We start from the raw sequence: 18,594 nt of genomic DNA, 5'->3' as shown, positions 1-18,594 counted from the left end.
AATTCATATGTCTGCGCTAAGATTAGAAGTATTCTCCAAGCAGAGGTTAAGGCTTTAGGCGTTTTTGTCAGGGTTCCTGTTTTAATACTTGTTTCTTTTTTCCACCAGTATTAAATACTGCTCGACGGATGACACAACAGATGTATCCATTGTATTGAGGAGTCCGTATGGATTAGAAAATCCAATCAAATCATGAACCGCGATGAGGGAGGGTATAAACCTATGACTATGTATGTCACAATTACACTACGTTCGGAAATGCATTTGTTAATAGTAAAAACTAGCTTTAAGTGCACTGTAAACCAAGTAAAAGTGCACTGTGAACCATGTAACACCTTTAGTGCAATATGCACCAAGTAACATCTAGTGTAAGTGCACAGTAAACCAGTCAGAATTGCCCTGATGAAGATGACAGACGGTCATCGAAACGTAGGCTCGTAAAAAATAAATGGTTGTGATCAAAGAACATTGCTATTCAAGACACTGTCATGTTTATTATATGCAGACGACCTAGTACTTTTCTCTGAATCTCAACAAGGTCTACGAACATCTTTAAGTAGATTAGAAACTTATGGTAAATCATGGAAGTTGATTGTAACTCTCAAGAAAACTAATTAAAGGTCATTGTTTTTACAAAAGTAGGTAGCCAAAAGACTACCATATCCTTTTTAGTAAGAATGTAGTTAAAATTGTAACAAACTATTGTTATCTGGGTATTATTGTAAACTCAGCTTGTATATTCAAGGCGAACAACAAATACTTGCACAGCAAAGGTCTGAAGACCACATTTGGAATTAATCAATCTCTTTACCAAGCCGATACTACAATTTCTGTAAGGAGCAAAGTATTTGTTGCCTGTGTAAAACCAATTTTATTGCATGGGTCCGAAATGTGGGGATCTTTCAAAAGTCCTAAATCCTCCCCAATTGAAGCCGTCCACCTAAAATTCTGCAAACAGTCTTTAAATGTCCCAAAATCGTCTTGTAATCTTAGTAATGCGGTAATGGCGGAAGTAGGAAGCTATCTCCTTAGATAAGAATACACCAGAACGTGCCAGCTGATAGTCTCTCTGCAGACGCCCTTTTGTGCCAAATAAATTTAGATGCAGAAGGTGCCAAATGCTGGGCTGCTGGTGTCTGCGAGACATTAGAATGTGGTTTTGCCTGTGTCTGGCATTCGTCCTTGTCATCTACCTTTAATTTACCTCAAATTATACCATCCATCTACCAACGTCTTAAGTAATGTATCTCCAATCTTTCATATCAGAAGTGCGGAACAACAACAAATTACGAACATACAGATTACTAACGAATACTTACCACGAGGAACAATATATGAGAATTACAAATATTCGACACAGAACAGCCATCACAAAACTACGGATTAGTTCACACAAACTCCACAAATTGAGAATGAGTGTCATTTTGTGGTTACATTATATAGAAATCAGAGGGATTCTCTCTATACATATATATTACACATAATTTCCCCAGCTTTAGACTTGTAGATGAAGTAGGACAAAAATATTATTCCTTCTTTACTCAATATGTTTGTACATCTACAACTGCCTCAAGAAGCGAGAAGAAGTTGAACCTGTAAATACTAGTTTAGATTAAGTATAGTTTAAGTGTGTTGCAGACCTGTACTTAGGTTGTAAGAGAATTAACGTACAATAAAGGTCTTTCGTTCAATCTAATACATTGCCGTGGTGTCTTCCCCTTTCTCCCAAACATTCATGTACGTGTCAAATAAGAGTGTCGTGAGGAAAAACACATTCGTGCCAAATTCGTGCACTATGAGGAAATATACACGCATGCGAACCGTGCGAACATTTCCTAGTCTGGGTCACGTAGCAAGAAAGCCTAGGCTGCCTAGGGCGATGCTGAACTGATCTTCAGCAGAAAAAAAGAAGAGGAAAAAGGGTGTCAAACAATGACTCGGAGAAGGGCAATATTGAGCGGCACCTTGCAGTGATGGGTTACAGATTGAAGCGGGCACAACGAACAGCATTAAATAAAACCAAATAAAGGACAACGGCGGCCACCTTGATGTTCTATATATACTAGTATCAAAATGCGGTGTCGGTTATGCCAATAACTTGTCATTATGTAATAGGATAAATTGAATGGTTATCAGAGCACAGCACATGCTCACCGCCCTCTCTACATAGTTTATTTGTATCGTGTCTGTTATACGCAGACGACGTTGTATTATTTTCCGAGTCCGATAAAGGACTGCAAAACGCTCTAAATAGATTGAAAGACTTCTGTGCCAAATGGAAACTTCAAGTCAATTTAAAGAAAACGAAAGTCATTATTTTCAACAAATCTGGCCGGTCTTTCCCCCACCAAAGTTTTATGTTTGGACAGGACAAAGTGGACACAGTCCAGTCCTACTGCTACTTGGGCCTGAATATTACCTCATCTGGTAGCTTCTCTCTTGCAAAAAAACAGCTCTCACTCAAAGCAAGGAAAGCCATGTTTAGTCTCAAATCTTTACAGCGTTCTTCTGTCTCTCCGAAGTGCCTGCTCAGAATATTTGACGCTTGTATCAAACCAATACTTCTGTATGGGTGTGAGATCTGGGGAAAAGAACCTGTAAACGAGACCTCGCCAATCGAAAGTTCCCATAATCGTTTCTGCAAGAATGTACTTGGAGTGCATAGAAATTGTAGTAATGTAGCTGCTAGAGCAGAACTAGGAAGACTCCCGTTAGATTTAGATATATCACTACGTACTGTTAAATTCTGGACACACTTGACACAACTTAATACCGATACACACCTTCTGCAAGTTGATGCACTCCTGTTACAACGTAATTCCCTGTCATATAGTCGTAGACGGACATTGTTACAGCGAGTGAAGGAGATCCTCGATCACTGTGGATATTCCTACCTACTGCATATTGATAGTACAACCTGTGATCCTCAACATATGTATAAAGTTTTAAGGACAAGGCTTTCAGACATGTACATTCAAACTTTCTTCCATAGTTTGTCTGTTAATACCGGTAAACTGAGATTCTATAGAAAATGTAAAACTGAATACTGTTTAGAACAATACCTAGAACATGGTGACTTCGATCAGCGCTCCGCTATTACTAAAATTAGAATCAGTGCCCACTCCGGATCCTTGGAAATCGAAAAAGGGCGATATATGAAACTACCTGTGTCGTAGAGAATTTGTAAATATTGCTCCTCAAATGCAGTGGAAGACGAAATTCATTTCATCTCTAACTGTCCATTCTATGACGACACCAGAAATCAATTATTTACCACCGTGTCCAAAATGCTGCCTTACTTCCCTACCATTCCTTACCACAAAAAAACAATTTTACTACTAAAATCAAAGAACCCACATATTATAGAAGAATTGGGTAAATTCGTCTTCCATTGCCTAAAAAGAAGAAGTCAAACCCAGTAAAACTAGTGTCATGTCATGTTGTAGAATATAGTATAATGTTAGAAGTAGATATAGTCTCACATACCACTGTATTTTCTTTCTATGTTGTTTGTAACTGCAATTAGCCCTCGGGCAAGTATTTGCAATAAACTTTCTTTAAGATGTGTGTAGAGAAGTGTTTTAAAATAGACGTTTTTCAAGAATCTATGAATTTAAAATTTCCCATGGCGCTAACCTGCCCCTCCCGCAGAGAGTCAAAGTGGACTTTTTCCAACTTTCTCCGTCTGTAGACGTGGTTGGAGGTTTGGGAGCCGGTAGAATTATTACATGTATGGTGAACCTGATCGAGCAGGTCGTTGCAGTGGTTGATTGCCAAATGAATGGGGTGCAATGGAAAAAAAACAAATAAAGGAAAATGACGGCCCGCCTTGATGTTCTACATTGAAATGCGGTGTCAGTTGTGATGATAACTCGTCATTACGTTATACGAAAAATTGACTGGTAAAACATGCTAAAATGTTTGCCTGAATCCTATATGGCTTATAATGTACACTGTATGGCTCACTGAAAAACAACTTTGACGTTAACTTACGTCATTGTCAGACAGAATCAATTCATTTCTATGTAGATGAAGCAATGTACGTGTCCTCTTCTGATACCAGACAATTCATATGTCCGCGCTAAGATTGTACGTACTCTTCAAGTAGACGTTAAGGGTTTAGGCGTTTTTGTCATGGGTACTCCATAAGATGAAACTAATCACTTTTCTGCACAGTTTGGGTGGTTGCTGTGTATCGTCCATAAAAGAGAAAATTACCATACACACCAGACAATTTCTACTGCAAATCGTCAAGAAGAAATAAAATATGATCCAAACTGGAAATACTATCATTAAACGGTTTTAGTGGTAAGATTAAAATGAGAAGAAGGATTCAGACATTCTGTACTTACGGAGAGGCTTCTGTGAGCGGCTTGTCTGCAGGGAGAACCGATCTCAACAGCATGCGCAATAGAGAATCAGTGCCGGCAAATGATATAAATATTGAATAAACATATACTATAGACGTCATACCCCCATAAAGAAGTCTTGTCTGGTATTGTATAGAAAAAAATCAAAGTATTGAGTATCGAGCTCTCTGAAATGGCCACATTGTAATTTCATAAGATGTAACAAAAATGGTTATAAAATACTTTTGGAGGTATTTGTAAGAAGTATGTAGAATTTGTTTGTGTCTATGAATTTAAAATTTCCCAAGGCACTAACCTGCCCCTCCTCCAGAGAGTTAAAGTAAACGTGCCCAACTTCTCCGTCTGTAGGAAGTTTTGAAGCCGGTAGAATATAGCTGTGTGATGAATCTGATTGCGACCTGAGAGCTGGTCGACTTAATATACTTTAGGTACAACAATAAAAGAAAGATTTAAGAAATATCCAACGAAACAGGATTCTTCAATATAACGTAGATTGGAGGCCTGATAATACAGATTATTAACTATAGTAACAAACACATTACTGTAACTTTACATTACATTACCAAACCTATCAACACATTAATAACATTACCTACACCTTGGAGTGCTACTGTAGACTGATATGGAGATATGGAGAAGGAAGATTCTGTACCCACAGGAAGGCTTCTGCGAGCGAAGGCGCGACTTGTCTTCAGAGAGAACCGACCAGAATAGCGAAAAAGAAACTCAGTGCAGGGAGATGATATAAACATTGAAGAAACATACCCTATAGACGTCATGAATACCCCCGCAAAGGTCTCTTGTCTGGTATTGTATAGAAACGACAGGATGTTGAACACTGCAGTCCACCAAAATGGCCACATTGTATTGTTCATATAAGATAAAACGAAAAATCAGTTATAGCAGTGAAATACAAGATGTGTGAAGAAAGTGGTTTCGTAAAGAAAATTTTTGCAGAAATGTGTTCATCAATTTAGAATTTTAGACGTTGATTTCCCCCCCCCCTGGGAGGAGTTAAAGTGGGCTGATCCAACTTCTTCGTCTGTGGACGTGGGTGGAGGTTTGAAAGCAAGTAGACAATACGTGTACGTGTATGATGAAACTAGTAGTAATTTTTTTTTCGAGCTGGTAGACTATTCATGTATGATACTTTTCTTTCACCCACGTACTTGTCATCAACGAAGCAGACAATGTGGTCTTTTGATTAGGGTTGTTTGTTGACTTAGAATAAAAGTATTAGTAAAGGCACTAGCTTAGAATTCCAAAGGTACTGGGTTAGAGTTCCTGGTAGACTCCCCAATGTTGTGCCCTTCAGAAAGGTTCTTTACACCTATTTCGATTGTCAGCTCAGCTGAATGTGAGTACCTACATGTAGCTTCGGTTAGGGACTCTCTAGCAAAGCTGATTTTAATGGGATTGGCTTATTGTTGTAGAAGGTATGCTAAATCTAATGCTTGCATGTCGTTTAAAGGGTCCAAACGGACCTCAACGGAAACAGCACTTATATTCCTTTTTCTTTTACAGTTATCTCAATATTCTTTATTCATCTGTTGTCAATGTAATAATGGGAACAAGTGAATTACGGTAATGGTAAGTTTTTATTCATATCAGGTATTATTCATATCTGGTCCCATTAAGACACGTCAAGTGTTCCTAATATTTTAATGAAAGAATACAGGTGCAACAGTAAGAGAAAGTTCCAACAGAATAAGGATTTTAAATCAAACTTAGTAGACTATTAGTGTATAAGTGCTTGGGAAGGCCAGATGATTTCATCATACAGATTGATAACTCTTATATCCTTTTTACATGTACTCTAATATATCAGTATTAAAACAGCTAAGTGAACTGTTTAGTAGTAAGGCATACACCAAAATATGAGAAATAAAGCTATATCAGAGGAATAAATTTTTGTTTGCATAACACAAAGTATTATTTTATTCATATATCCAAGCAATACATAATACACTGAACAATCCATTACGCAATAATTAAAATCATAACAATAATCATAACAATAATTCAAATCATAAATCATTGATCATAACAACTGTCATAACAATAGTCCAAATCATAACGAATCATTAACCAAAACTATTGTCATAACAATAGTTCAAATCATAACAATTCATTGATCATAACAATAATCATAGCAATAATTCAAATAACAAATCATTGATCATAACAATTGTCATAACAATAGTCAAATCATAACAAATCATTGATCAAAAACCATTGTCGTATCAATAGTTCAAATGATAACAAATCATTGATCAAAACCATTGTCAAAACAATAGTAAAGTGGAGCCAATAGAAACTAACAGTCATGAGTAAAATGATAATAGATTGATTATGTACATAAAAATCCCCATTTCCCTTTGAGTTTTTCAATCGTCCCTTTCCTTGTTGAAATGAGTCGTTCAGCTTTTTCAAAGAAACTTATATATTTAATGAAAGATTCCAAACTAAGTTTTTTTAAATTCTCGATGTTTGATATTACTGATAATACAGGTGATTTCATTATATAGATTGATTTATACACTATTAACACTTATATCATTTTTACATGTACTCTAATATATCAGCATTATAACAGCTAAGTAATTGTCTAGTAGTAAGGCATACACAAAAATGTAAGGAATAAAGATCAGAGGAGTACAATTTTTGGCATAAAGCATGGGAGGAAATATTTAAACATGCATTTGTCGTATGGTGGTTAAGGACCCACCATGTGGCGAGGAATGATAGTTACAGTGTAGGTATGTGAGCTAGTCACCACCAACTCTCCACATGGTCCCATAGCGACACCCCACGGGCGTATAATGTCCACGATAGTGCGGACAAACTCGCCCTGTCGTGTAAACATGTCTACCCGGTTGTTTTTAGTATTCGCCACGATGATGTGGCAAGATGAGTCCAGACAAATACCTTTGGGAGAATCCAGTTGGCCATTAGCCTTTCCATCGGTGCCAAATTCAAATATCTTTACTCCGGATTGATTGTACTTCTGGACGTTTTCACACCCATCCGTCAGCAGGATATTTCCCTCCTTATCCCAAATGACTCCCCCGATTCCGAATGCCGTACGCACATTTGAACTCCAAAAGCGAGACCCGTTTGGATCAAACATCGTAATTGTATATCCGTCTCCCACGATAACTTTATTGTTGCGCACGTCCATCGCAATGACAGGATAAAAGCTAATAATGAGGCTTACGTCAAACTTTTTAATGGGCTGTCCGTTCTTACTGTACTGTACGACATGTCCTTTATAGCACATATCGGACCCCCGTTGTTCGTATTCCCCTTTCCCCAGTACCCACAGGTAGCCAGGCCCCACGTCCAAAGTAACACTATAAGGGAACATCGTCATACTTTCACCCGGCACGACGGTTGGAAAGAGGCGGAGGTAGGTCCCATTCATGCTGAAGACCTGGACTCGTTTGTTGTCACGATCAGTCACAAATATCTCATTGTCAGCAGACACGGCAACTCCGAATCCGTAGTCTTTTTTTCTCAGGAATTTTCCCGGTTCTTTTCCCTGCCCACCAAACGTGATCTTCTCCGGCTTTACGTCACAACCTTTTGCCATGAGTGTAAAAAAAAAGTATTTTCCAAAATAAAATTTAAAACATTTACAATTACACACGAAACGCACAGACACATACACACACACACACACACACACGCACGCACACACACACACACACACACACACACGCCGTCTATGTTTAAGGGAAGGTTGATATAGGCCCTGATGCATATAGCTTATTTTAACCACAAGAGGAAATAATCTTGTTTATTGCAATTGTCCAATCCAATATCCTACCATTGCCTCATGACACAGAGGGACCAATTCTAAGGCATTGCCTAATGTCACAGAGGAGCAAAGTCTTTATAACATTGTCTAATGACACAGAGGGACCAAGTTTAAAACATTGTCAAATGACGCAAATGGACCAAGTTTAAGACATTGTCTCTTAGACTCACCTTTCTTATGTGGGGTGTTGGAGACTGCCGGGAGCTCGGGGATAGAACAACAGCATCCTGTAGTAGCAGTAGCAGTAGCAGTAGTAGTAGTAGTAGTAGTAGTAGTATTAGCAGCAGTAGCAGTAGTGGCAGCAGCAGTAGTAGTGGCAGCAGCAGTAGTAGTGGCAGCAGCAGTAGTAAAAGTAGTAATAGCAGCAGCAGTAGTAGTAGTAGTAGTAGTAGTAGTAGTATTAGTAGTAGTAGTAGTAGTGTCTGCAGCAGTATCAGTAATATTAGTAGCGGCATCAGCAGCAGCAGTAGTAATAGTAGTAGCTCGGTTGGGTTAAGGCGGCCTAGGCTGATATTCATGTTCGAGTTCCGCCGTGTGTCTGCACGATTGCCACAAACATGTTTCGAACCCGAATCATGTTCCACCATGTTCGATATGACGTCATTCGAATAGAACGTGTGTTCGAATTCGGGGTTACCGGCGGTCATTTGTATGTTTCCCCTGTAAACCCGCGTTGTTACGCATTTTATTCACGGAGTATGACTTAAACGGCTTTACGCCCAGCTGAAAACAACATAATTCATCTTTAGAGTAATCCATGTTTACGTATTATCACTTTTTTATCAAAATTGTCCGAGGCTATTTTGCATATAAGTCGAAATTTTTTAACTGTGGCGATTATTTAACAAAAAATGACAGAAAAATAGCCGTTTCTGTCGTTTTTGGCCCAAAAAAACAATGTAACTGTCATTTAAAACAAAATAGCCTCGGACAAAAATAATAAATAGGGGGTTGGCTTTCTACTTGCAAAATATCATGATGAAAGGTGTTGTTACCGCTTGGGCGTAAAGCCATGAAGTAAACAGCTTTTTTTTAACCAAAATGTTGATTTTTAACCCAAAAATTCAGAAGTAGTAAAAACAAAATAACCTTTATTCAATGTGTTTCAAGTACTACTAGAACTGTGTGAAGTTAAGTTGTGATGCGACCAAGCTATCAAAAGTTACAGCCATATGTATGAAATACTAATCATAGTTGGCCATAGGCTGCCTTAACCCAACCGAGAGTAATAGTATCCACAGTCGTTGCCTGCTGTTAAGAGAATTGTATTGTCATTGCAGGGTATCGTATTTGGCTCATCGACATCATGATAAAAATTACCTGATCCTTGTCTAAATTTGAAAGCTGCGGACCGATGTCAACGTATTTTGCACCAATTTCAGGAAATGATGAACGAATTGACAAGGCTCTAAGACAGAAGCGTACCTGTGGTGTCCCTGCGCTTAAGTATAACCAGGAACAGACTCCTGCCACGATGAACAACCCAAGAACAGCAGCCGCTACTATCGCTATGTACACTCGGCGACGCGTACAGCCTGAAATATTATCATGTTGGTAGTAATCATGGAGAAATGTTGAAACTTTATTTCAACAGAATGAGTACACAGAGATCACATTTTGAACCGTCGCCTTCATCAGGATGATTACTGACTGAATCTGAAATATTGCAGATAACAGCAGATCTATTAAAAATACGTCAATACGAGTGTTGCGTCAGCAAGGGATTTGAATTCAGTAGGCGTGTAATACACAAAAAAGACATTACCAATGACAAGATTTCTGTCCAGTAATAGTTTTATGAATTTGGTAAAGTTCTTACCGTGCGCTGTAGGAACCCGGGCGTTTGGCACGTACATCGGATTTGGATGAAGTGCATGCAAGAAATCATTGGCGTTATTAATGCTATTTGCAGCAGCCGCTGGTTGATTCTGGGAGGACAGGCTTGCTTGAGTTTCTCCTGAAGCTGTGTTCCACCCCACGTCACCCTGGCACATGTCTGCGGCAGCGTACATCGGATTTGGATCGAGCGCATGCAGGACATCATTGCTCGACGGGCTGGTCGAGACGTCATTGATATTGTTTGATGCCGCCGTTGGTTGATTCTGATTCTGGGAGGACAGGCATATTTGAGAGTCTCCTGAAGCTGTGTTCCACCCCACGTCACCCCGGACCATGTCTGCGGCAGCGTACATCGGATTTGGATCTAGTGCATGCAGGACATCATTGCTCGACGGGCTGGTCGAGACGTCATTGACACTCTGGCACATGTATGCGACAGCATATGGTTGAATGACCTCGTCTTCAGGTCCGATGCTGACTGTATGTCTGGTTTTAGACATAGCACTGCCACTATCGTCATCTTCATGGTATTTAACAGCGTAAGGCTGACCGCCATCACAGTTGAGTGGCCCAAGGAAGGGCTCCTCGTTTTTCTGGTGGTTAACTGCACTTCGTTGGATGCCGGGATTGCCATCATTGTTTGCTGAGTCACCAACAGTTTCATCTTCGTATTTAACGGCATAGGGCTGGACGACATCACAGTCAGCTGATTCGATGGCAATTCCATCATGTTTCTGGTAGGTAACAGCGTGTGGATGGGTGTGGGGATTGCCCTCAATGTTTTCTGGCATTTTGATTGAGACCTCATCGTCTTGCTGGCAGCGTGTTACAGCATACGGCTGAAGGCAATCGTTGTTAATGTTGTCAGCTGGCCTAAAGGAGGCTTCGTCATGTGCATCAGCTGATGTCTGGCTGTCATCACTCTTATTTGACTTAGGTCCAGGGCTGGCGTTTGGCTCCATGGTGCTTTGTAGGTACATCGGATTAGGGTTAACGTAAATCCTATCAGGGCTTATGGTGTTATGTGTGTACATCGAATTCGGATCCCTGGCCTGTGTGTGCACTATGCTATTGTCATTCCCCTTAAAGCTGAAGTATCTACGTTGGAGGGCAAGTCTTCAGCCATGGCTTTTGGACCTTTTCGTTTTCTAAAACTTTAATCTGCATGAGGGAAAACAAAGTGACGCTGTAGTGATGTTGTACAACTAATTACAGCAGCACCACATACCATAAATATGCACATTTACGTACAAAATAAAAATGCTATCAAGTTCTACATTGTCATGTGACTACAAACATTTTCATGCGATGTCTTTGCTTTATACAATGATAGGTTTTCAGAGCGCAACACATGTAAACACTTTTATGCTGAATCACGTATGGCTATGTGCACAGTGTGGCCTACTGCAAAAAATTCTGAAGTTTGTCAATGTCTCAGGCAGACAGAATCAATCCATTTCTATGCAGATGTAGCAGCGCACGAGTCGTCTTAATGATCTTCTGAGCTGATATACCAGACAATTCATGTCAACAAGTACGTGTTGACCTGTTTGGGGTACGATGCACAGTGTAGCTGACATGTTCTTTTTACTTGAAGATGTTCTAATGGTTCATTACACATTTTGCATGTTTCTTGGCAATCTCGAGGTTATTTAGCTTGTGATTACACAAGATTCACTGGTTACGTCAATTGTTGACGAGCGCGATGTCATGTAAGTATAGGTGATTTTTAGTACGCCTTAACACAAATGTTGTAGTTTTATGGCAACAGTCGTGTTTAAATCACATTGCAGGTTTGTTCATGTATTTTTGAAACCACACAAGATAAAACTCGTCATTTTTCTGCACAATGAAAGTGAAAATGTACACTGATCAATTTCTACTGATAATAGTCAATAAAAACATATTATCCGAACTGATTTGTGGGGTGATATTGAAATATAAAGAATATGGGTTCAGAAATTCCGTACTTACGGAGAGGCTTCTGCGAGCAGCTTAACTGTCTGCAGGGCGGACCGACCTCAACAGCAAAATAGAGATTCAATGCCGAGAGATGATGTAACTAATTAATAAACATATCCCATAGACACTACGCCCCCACAAAGGAGTCTTGTCTAGTATTGGATAGACTCAATGCTGGAAGTTGATATGAATATTGAATAAACATATTCCCTTGACGTTATGTCCCCCTCCCCGCAAAAGAGTCGTTGCATTCAAAATCTTGTTCAACACTAAAACATGATTTGGAATGCTACAAAGTGGAATGCATCTGTACATGTATTTCATTAGGGTGTTGAACACTGAAGTCCACAAAAATGGCCACATTGTAATCTTCGTAAACATATTTATTAGACGAAAACGGTTACAGTGTCTAAATGTAAGATGTCTGTAGAAAGGATATTAAAAGTATATCTACGAAATTAAACTTTCTCATGGTGTTAAGCTGCCCTTACGCTGGGAGGAGTTAAAGTGGACTGATCCAACTTCTTTGTCTGTGGACGTGGGTGGAGGTTTGAAAGCAAGTAGACAATACGTGTATGATGAACCTAGTAATCACTGAGGTTTGGAAGCTGGTAGACTATTCATGTATGATGTTCTCTTCTTTCACCCACGTACCTCTCATCAACGAAGCAGGCAAGGTGGTCGTCTGATTAGGGTTGTTGACTTAGAATAATGGCACTAGCTTAGAATTCCAAGAAGACCCAACGGTGCACCCTTGGAGAAGGCGTTTAAAACCTATATCGCTTGTTGCATCATGTGAAAGTGGCCATTGACGTGTTTTGCCTACTAGAAATATCGAGGTATAGAACGTTGTACTCCATAAAATGGCCACATTGTTGCCTTCGACGAGAAGGCTATGAAATCGTTTTGGTACTGTTTGGCAGATTATGCACGATAATTTTTTAAAGCATTGTCCGAAGTTCACGATTTTTGGCAGGCAGGTTGTCTTAGTGATGGGCATTGTCAAGGAGGCCAAAAACGGGCTTCGGGGGGGGGGGGTTCTTACGTGACTGGAGCTGATCTGCTGACCTTTTGTGTTTCCGCATTTTGTTGTACTCCAGATAACTTGGGAATCCCTAAATGGTTGTCTATGATTTTTAGTTGGCAAGTTACCCTTGAGAATATGAAGATCAAATTCGGAAATGGGCCTCGTGGGGGGTTCCCATGTCATTGAATTTGACATTTTGAGTTGGTTGTTATTGTTGTTAGCAGGATAATTCGAGAATCTGCAAATGGATTTTTTGTGAGCAAGTTACCATTGACGATAGCAAGATCTAGTTCGGAAATGGGCGTCGTTGGAGGTCCGTACGTTGCTGTAGTGGGCTTTTGGTGATTGGACATTTGTAAGGGCAGGCGAAGTCTTGCTTTGGCTTTATATCTAGGTTAAAATAAAAAGTTACAGACAGGAATCTGTCAACAGTGGCTTTCCTGGGAAAATATCTTCTTTGAATATTTGTTGAAACAACATTGCCCCAGCCAAGAGTGCCGCTGGGTCAAGAGTTCCCCAGCAGGGCCGTGCTTAATGTACACAATGGCCAGGTATGATGAACCTAGTAGTAATTGAGGCTTGGGAGCTGTTAGACTATACATGTATGATTCTTTCTACACCCGTAACCTTCTCATCAACGAAGATGGTCTCAGGCTTTTGGTTAGGCCTGGTAATTTAGAGTCTAAAGGTACTGGGTTAGAGTTCCTGGTAGACCCCTAATGTTGTTCCCTTGAGAAAGGTTCTTTACACCTATTTTCCTGTGTTTTTCAGTCTTCCCTTGTCGTTGTGCTTTTTTCAAGGAAAACTGTATATTTAATGAAAGATTCCAAACTAAGTCTTTTAAACTCTCAAAGCTTGTAAGTTTTTATTCATATTAGGTATTTTTAATATCTGATTACATTAAGACACGTAAAATTCTTCCTAATAGATTAATGAAAGAATATAGGTACACCAGTAAGATAAAGTTTCAACAGAAGAAGGATTTTAGATCAAACTTAGTACACTATTAGTGCTTGGGAGGCCAGAGGATTTCATTCTACACGTCTGACAGATTGATTTATACACCATTAACTCTTATATCCTTTTTACATGTACTCCAATATATCAGCATTATAACAGCTAAGAAACTGTTTAGTTATATAACAACAAATCCTTGATAATGACAATAATCATAACAATAATTTAGAGCATAACAAATCCTTGAGCATAACAATAATCAGAACAATGATTCTAATCATAATAAATCATTGATCAAAACCATTGTCATAATAATAGTTCAAATCACAACAAATCATTGACCATAACAATAATCAAAGCAATAATTCAAATCATATCAAATCCTTGATAATAACAATAATTATAACAATGATTCAAATCATAGCACATCATCGATCAAAAAACTTTCATGGGAATAATTCAAATAATAACAAATCATTGATCATAACAATAGTTTAAATCATGAAAAATCATTCATCAAAAGCCATTGTCATTACAATAGTTCAAATCATAACAAATCATTCATCATAAAATGAATCATAGCAATAAATCAAATAATAACAAATCATTCATCATGACAATTGTCATAACAATAGTTAAATCGTAACAAATCATTGAACAAAACCATTGTCATAACAATAGTAAAGTAAAGCCAGTGAAAATAACAATCATGAGTAAAATGATAATATATTGATTATGTACATAGAGATTCCCATTTCCCTCTGTGTTTTTCAATCTTCCCTTTCCTTGTTGAAATGAGTCATTCTGCTTTTTCAAAGAAAATTATATATATATATCTAATGAAAGATTCCAAACTAAGTCTTTTAAACTCTCGATGTTTGTAAGTATAAATTTCGGCCAATATAATTATGACATTACTGATAATACAGATTATTTCATTATACAAATTGATTTATACACTATTAACTCTTATATCATGTTTACTTGTCCTGCAATATATAAGCATTAAAACAGCTAAGTAACTGTCAAGTAGTAAGGCATACACCAAAATGTAAGGAATAAAGATCAGAGGAATAATTTTTTTTGTATAAACCATGAGAGGAAATATTTATGTAAACATGCATTTGTCATATGGTGGTTAAGGACCCACCATGTGGCGAGGAATGATAGTTACAATTTCGGTTTCTGAGCTAGTCACCACCAACTCTCCACATGGTCCCATAGCGATACCCCACGGGCTTTTAATGTCCACGATAGTGCGGACAAACTCGCCCTGTCGTGTGAACATGTCTACCCGGTGGTTGTAAGTATTTGCCACGATGATGTGACCAGAGGAGTCAAGACAAATACCTTTGGGATAATCCAGTTGGCCCTTAGCCTTTCCATAGGTGCCAAATTCAAGTACCTTTATTCCAGATTGATTGTACTTCTGGACGGTTTTATACCCATCCGTCAGCAGGATATTTCCCTCCTTATCCGAAATGACTCCTCCGATCCCGTAATCCGTACGCACTTCTGAACTCAAGAAACGAGAACCGTTTGGATCAAACATCGTAATTGTACCACTGTTTCCCATGATAACTTTATTGTTGCGCACGTCCATCGCAATGACGTGATAGTAGGGACTGAGGCTTACGTCAAACTTTTTAATGGGCTGTCCGTTCTTACTGTACTGTACGACATGTCCTTTATATTCTATATGGTGCTTCCATGGTTCGTAATGCCCTTTCCCCAGTACCCACAGGTAGCCAGGCTCTACGTCCAAGGCAACACTATAAGGGAACATTGCCATACTTTCACCCGGCACAACGGTTGGAAAGAGGCGGAGGTAGGTCCCATTCATGCTGAAGACCTGGACTCGTTTGTTGTCACGATCAGTCACAAATACCTCATTGTCAGCAGACACGGCAACTCCGAATCCGCCATTGAACCCGTACCTCTTGAATTTTCCAGGTTCTTGTCCCCTTCCACCAAACGTGATATTCTCCGGCTTTACGTCACAACCTTTTGTCATGAGTGACAAAAACAGCATAATCCAAATTAAAATTTTACACATTTACATTTACACACGCCACGCCACGCACACACACACATACACACACACACACACACACACACATACACACACACACACATACACACGCACACACACACACACACACACACAGAGTCTCTGTTTAACTAAGGGAAGGCTGATATGGGACAAAATCTTAGGCATTGTCTAATGTCACAGAGAAGCAAAGTCTTTAAAACATTGTCTAATGACACTGAGGGACCAAGTTTAAAGCATTGTCAAACAAGAGTTCCGGGATCTCATACCTCCATGAAATATATGCTTGATATGTAAATGTAAATTTCTTCTTTAATTATGCAAATGACACCCACATTAACATAATGAATGTATCGTGATGTTAACTTTTGATTAACTTACACATGTACCAAGTATGAAATTCCCATCATTTACCACTAAGGAGTCATAGAAATTTCAGATAATTATTCAAATTAGGTCCGTATTTGCAAAATTGGTACCTGGTGATATTCCAGCTGCCATAGGCATAGATTATAAACATTACATTTACCAAAGTCCTATGATGTAAAACACTGGAATTACAGAATTTCCTCATTAATTATGCAAATGAAGTCATCTTTTGCATAATTTGCATCCATTAATGTAGATCTCTGTCTAAGCTACCCACATACCAAAAAATCATAAAAATACATTGTTTCTTTGTGAATTTATCTGCTCTGAAAGGTTTCGCCAGAAAGCTTCCTGCAGTTCCAGAACAAACTGCTAGGGGGACCAAACCCACACCACTTATTACTGGCAGAAAAAGGCACCAGTCACCAAAAGTCAAGACAATAGGATGTCCATAACAAAAGATACAAAAACCGGAAGTTTTGCTGCAGTGCCAAGGTCGGCCACCATGAGGCCCATATTTGACCTTAACCTTTGTCTTCCTAAGGCTTACCAACACACCAAATATCATCACAATCCATAAAGGCGTTCTGAAGTAATGCTGACTACAAGGTTGTGGAAACACACACTCACACACACACATACACATACACAGACAAACAGACAGACAGACTGACAAACAGAGAGAGGCACCAAAAACAATACCTCCATTTTTCATGGAGGTATTGACAAAGAGGTAACAAGTTTAAGAAATTGTCTAAAGACATAGAGGGACCAAGTTTAACACATTGTCTCTTGAACTCACCTTTGTGATGTGGGGTGTTGGCGACTGTAGTAACAGTGGTAGTAGCAGCAGCAGCAGTAGCAGAAGGAGCAGTAGCAGTACTAGCAGCAGTAGTAGTAAATGTAGTATTAGCAGTAGTAGTAGTAGTAGCAGTAGTTGTATCAGCTGCAGTATCAGTAGTATTAGTAGCGGCATTAGCAGCAGTAGTAGAAGTATCCGCAGTCGCTGCCTGCTGTTAAGAGAATTGTATTGTCATTGCAGGGTATCGTAATTGGCTCAGCGACATCATGATAAATTATCTGAACCCTGTCTGAATTGAATAGCTGCAGGTCGATTTTGCACCAATTTCAGGAAATGATGAACGAATCGACAAGACTGTAAGACAGAAGCGTACCTGTGCGGTTAAGTATAACCAGGGAAAGACTCCAGTCAAGATGAACAACCCAAGAACGGCAGCCGTTACTATCGCTATGTACACTCGGCGACGCGTACAACCTGAAATATTATCATGTTAGTAGTAATCATAATGAAATGTTGGAACTTTATTCCAACACAATGAGCACACAGAGATCAACTTTTCAACTGTCGCCTTCATCAGGATGATTACTGACTAATCATCTGAAATATTGCAGATAACAGCAGAACTATCGAAAATACATGTAAAACATTTGTATTTTAGGGTGTTGCGTTAGCAAGGGAAATGAATTCAGTAGGCGTGTAATACATAAAAGAGACATTACCAAGAAGAATTCGGAGATTTCATACCTCCATGAGTTTTTGTAAATGTTTTTTTATTTATCTCATTGACTATAGAAATAAGGTCGTAATTAGCATAATCTAGTTTAATTAATGGTTTTCTAAATTCAAATGAAAATATTTTTCTCTCCTTTGTCATACTTCATTTCAACATGTCCTCGTTAATTATGCAAATGACCTCAACATTAACATAATATATGCATAGTGGTGTTAACTTTTAAGTAACTTTCACATGTCACAAAGAATAAAATTCTCACTATTCACCAATAAGGAGTCACAGAATTTTCACATTAATTATGCAAATTACGTCATCATTTGCATAATTAATATCTGTTGATGTTCCGCCTGCCACAGATTAAATAGACTACATGTATAAGTACTTTTATATAAAACACTGTGATTATAGAATTTCCTCCTTAATTATGAAAATTAAGTCCTCATTTGCATAATTGCATTAATAATGTAGATCTCCGTCTAAGCTACCCACATACCAAAAATCATAAAAATACATTGTTTCTTTGTGAATTTATCTGCTCTGAAAGGTTTCGCCAGAAACCTTCATGCAGTTCCAGAACAAACTGCTAGGAGACCAACCCCACACCACTTATTACTGGCAGAAAAAGCTATCATTCACTAAAAAGTCAAGACCATAGCATGTTCAGG

General features: G+C 38.7%; 2 protein-coding genes across 2 annotated transcripts; both read right to left on the bottom strand.

Annotated features, from left to right (window-relative positions):
* Positions 1 to 7,086: 7,086 nt before the first annotated feature.
* Positions 7,087 to 10,991, bottom strand: LOC109470160 (E3 ubiquitin-protein ligase TRIM71-like). The gene is made up of 4 exons (XM_019768943.1): positions 10,586 to 10,991; positions 10,183 to 10,285; positions 10,010 to 10,092; positions 7,087 to 7,952 (listed from the first exon to the last, which is right to left on the bottom strand). The coding sequence occupies exons 1-4, from the start codon at positions 10,989 to 10,991 to the stop codon at positions 7,087 to 7,089; spliced, it is 1,458 nt and encodes a 485-aa protein (XP_019624502.1).
* Positions 10,992 to 15,113: 4,122 nt separating this feature from the next.
* Positions 15,114 to 15,989, bottom strand: LOC109470159 (E3 ubiquitin-protein ligase TRIM71-like). The gene has a single exon (XM_019768942.1). The coding sequence runs from the start codon at positions 15,987 to 15,989 to the stop codon at positions 15,114 to 15,116; it is 876 nt and encodes a 291-aa protein (XP_019624501.1).
* Between the last annotated feature and the right edge of the window lie 2,605 nt (positions 15,990 to 18,594).

This window comes from Branchiostoma belcheri, unplaced genomic scaffold, assembly GCF_001625305.1.
Source record: "Branchiostoma belcheri isolate BF01 breed outbred unplaced genomic scaffold, Haploidv18h27 scaffold22, whole genome shotgun sequence".
Taxonomy (NCBI): Eukaryota; Metazoa; Chordata; class Leptocardii; order Amphioxiformes; family Branchiostomatidae; genus Branchiostoma; species Branchiostoma belcheri.
Note: the sequence above shows the minus strand (reverse complement) of the source record. Positions and strands in the feature narration are given on the sequence as shown.

Coding starts and splice junctions, on each gene's coding strand:
- LOC109470160 (XM_019768943.1), bottom strand. CDS start 10,991: ATGGAGCCAAACGCCAGCCCTGGACCTAAGTCAAATAAGAGTGATGAC. Junction 10,286..10,585: donor CCTTGGGCCACTCAACTGTG/ATGGCGGTCAGC, acceptor ATCAGAATCAAC/CAACGGCGGCATCAAACAAT. Junction 10,093..10,182: donor ATGTACGCTGCCGCAGACAT/GTGCCAGGGTGA, acceptor TGCTGCAAATAG/CATTAATAACGCCAATGATT.
- LOC109470159 (XM_019768942.1), bottom strand. CDS start 15,989: ATGACAAAAGGTTGTGACGTAAAGCCGGAGAATATCACGTTTGGTGGA.